The following is a 2,886-nucleotide window of genomic DNA, read 5'->3' on the forward strand; positions in this document are numbered from 1 at the left end:
CCCAGCACTTCTTTCTTCCTACTCCCAACCTCATTATTCTCTCCCATACTTTCCCTTTTCCTTGCTGACCCGGCTCCCCATACACAAAGGTTACAAAGAGAGTCTTACCTCTGTAACTTATCCGGCAATCAACGATATTCTTGTCAGCAAACTTCACCTCTACGATCACATCTCGTTTCCACATCAAAGCCAAACCTCCGGATAGACTAATAGGATCCACTACCATCACCATATCATATCCCAAAACCACTTTCAAATCGACCACCATATTTTTCTTTTGCTTAGTTTCCATCAAGAACACAATCTCAGGGAAATATATTTTACGTATCTCCTTGAGACGGGGAATTGTCGAGTCCTGAGACCGTTCCAAGCCTCGGCAATTCCAACTCAGCATCCGCATTATTGATTGGGCAGTTCCCCATTTGGGACCACCTCTGATTTTGACATTCTCGCAACTCTAGCAAATTCCCCCGCCACAGCCTCAGCTCTTCTCTTGAAAGCACTTTTAATCTCAGTATCGTCAATACTCTTCTCCTTGGCCCCATCTCCCTCCGAAGCCGGAGATTTCGGCTTAAACTTCCTCATCCTCTTTGGTGGCCTATAGCGCTTGCCTCCCTTTTGTCGTGAAGTCCCGGAAGAGTTAGCGTCTGAGAATCCAGAGCTAAAACCCGTCGAACATTCAAAAAAGATAGGAGAAAGGGCATGATCTCCAGTTTTTCCCCTGAGCAAGTCAGGTACTAATGGTTGGGGATCCCTGATCACCAAGCTTTTGTTTACATTCCCCTTAGACCTTCGCAGTACAACTTGGTTCTCCACATTCTTCAGAGCATAGTCAGAGACTACTCCTTTGCCTTTGTCTAAATCACAGATAACCAAAGGCGGGGACTCCAGTCTCAGAAAGTTCTTTTGACCATTCGGATCATCACTCAAACCCAAGACAGAATTTCTCACACGTTCCTCCCGCACACGCTTTTCTCCACCTTCAGCTGCTAAGAGATATTCACGCATATTTTGTAAAACCTCGGGATTAATTTTACGTTTCCCAGTAGCAGGATCCAGACCCACTTGCTCATCACTCAAGACTCCAAAGAGAGGATCGTCTCGATGAATCATCAGCTCTCTTTTCTGCTTCTCGGCCAAAACCTTCTTCCTATGCTCAAAAGCTTTATCCTTCCTCTCCTGAATTAGCAGTGGGCATTTGTCCTTCTCATGAGTTAGGCGTTGACAGTGATAGCATCTCTTCTGTACCCTCTCAAAGTCGTACCGTAGGGTTACCGTACCCCCACCCGGTAGATTGATAACTTTCGTTTTCCTAACAAGTCTCGAAACATCAAAAAAGACCTGTACCCTAACGTAGTCATGACTTTGTGCTTTGTTTGGATCAAAAGCAACCACATCTACCTTACCAATAAAATCACCAAAAGTTCCAATAGCTTCTTTCGTGTAGTGGTTCACCGGAATGTTTCGAATCTGAACCCAAACCAACAAATACTTCAAATAGTCATCTGGTGGCTTCTCCACCCACCGATCAATCACAATGCTCCACTCATTAAACGTCCAAACCCGTTTACGCATCACTTCCTCTAGGTCATGTTCATATTTAAGTATGAACTGGAACATGGTTGACGATAAAGCCACTCCACGGACTCTATCATAAACTGGTTAGTATTATGAAAAATGTGAAAGAGTTAAATATTCATGAAGATTTTAGGGGAAATTCTACTTTAACCATAATTTGCATATCAATTTTTAAATTTACCTTCGAAAGATATCCACTTTTTAAAAATACTTTAAATTTACAAATAAAATTTTCATATTAACTGCACTTTTTATAAAATTTGAAACTTATAACTCTATATCTTTAGAGTATCTCTATCTCTATTTCATAATTTACTCCAAAAATAGAGTATGAACAAAAAAATATAAGATTACTCTATAAATGAATTTCATACTCCATTATTAAGGTAAATTAAGAAGTGAAGATCGAGATGCCTTTATGCACACCGTTCCATTTAAAGAAAATTATTATTACTCTGCTGTGAGAAATTTTCATAGAAACAAAAACATATAGAAACAAAAACATATGCTATTGGGTACGAAATAAAAAACAGATAATAGTTTAGCAGATATTTTTGTCGAACTATGTATTATAGCAATTATAAAGGCAAACAAATTTAATGATTCATAAAATATATATTTTCTTACTAAGAAAAACATAAAAGGGTGGTGTTGTGATGGTATAAACATTTTTGACAGGTAAAAAAGTTAAGCACCAGCCTGTTACTGCAATGTCATTTGCTCTCTATATCACAAACCTAAAATATAATTAATTAACAAATAATCAATTGTTATATAAGAACTGAAATTTTATTATATCGCAGGAATTTAAATAAGGGCAAAATTTTATACCCGTACGAAGAAGATAACACTGATAAGAAGAGAGGATATGTTATTAAAGGAGAAGGGATGGTGTAATCGTGTTTTTACAAATGATCGAAAACTCCGTATTTATAGAAGAAAAATTACTGTGCAAATAGTGACAGTGGGACCCACATCTTTAATTATTTCAACATTTTCGGCGTTGGAAATGTCTGACTTTCATAACACTCCCCCTTGGGGACCGGTGTCACTCTCCGCTCTCGCTTAACGTCTTTGTTGCCTCGTTAAAAACCTTTCTAGGAAAACCCAATGGGAAAAACCATAGTAAGGTAAAAAGAGTACAACTACGTAAGCTCCCCCTCGAATGAGCAGTCATAGATCCTTCTGATGACGCATTCCAATGTTACGAACATGTTTTCTGAATATCGAAGTCGGAAGTGATTTTGTGAAGAGGTCAGCTGCATTGTCGCATGATTGGACATATCTTACTTCAATCTCTTTCTTCTT

At 38.7% G+C, this 2,886-nt stretch overlaps 1 protein-coding gene across 1 annotated transcript; it reads right to left on the minus strand.

Moving 5' to 3' along the window:
• Window positions 1–399: 399 nt before the first annotated feature.
• On the minus strand, window positions 400–1,620 carry LOC106344541. Its single transcript, XM_013783904.1, has one exon. The coding sequence runs from the start codon at window positions 1,618–1,620 to the stop codon at window positions 400–402; it is 1,221 nt and encodes a 406-aa protein (XP_013639358.1).
• Between the last annotated feature and the right edge of the window lie 1,266 nt (window positions 1,621–2,886).

Source organism: Brassica oleracea, chromosome C5 (assembly GCF_000695525.1).
Source record: "Brassica oleracea var. oleracea cultivar TO1000 chromosome C5, BOL, whole genome shotgun sequence".
NCBI lineage: Eukaryota > Viridiplantae > Streptophyta > Magnoliopsida > Brassicales > Brassicaceae > Brassica > Brassica oleracea.

What these genes read in the sequence shown, in the direction of transcription:
- LOC106344541 (XM_013783904.1), bottom strand. Translation starts at nt 1,620, where the DNA reads ATGTTCCAGTTCATACTTAAATATGAACATGACCTAGAGGAAGTGATG.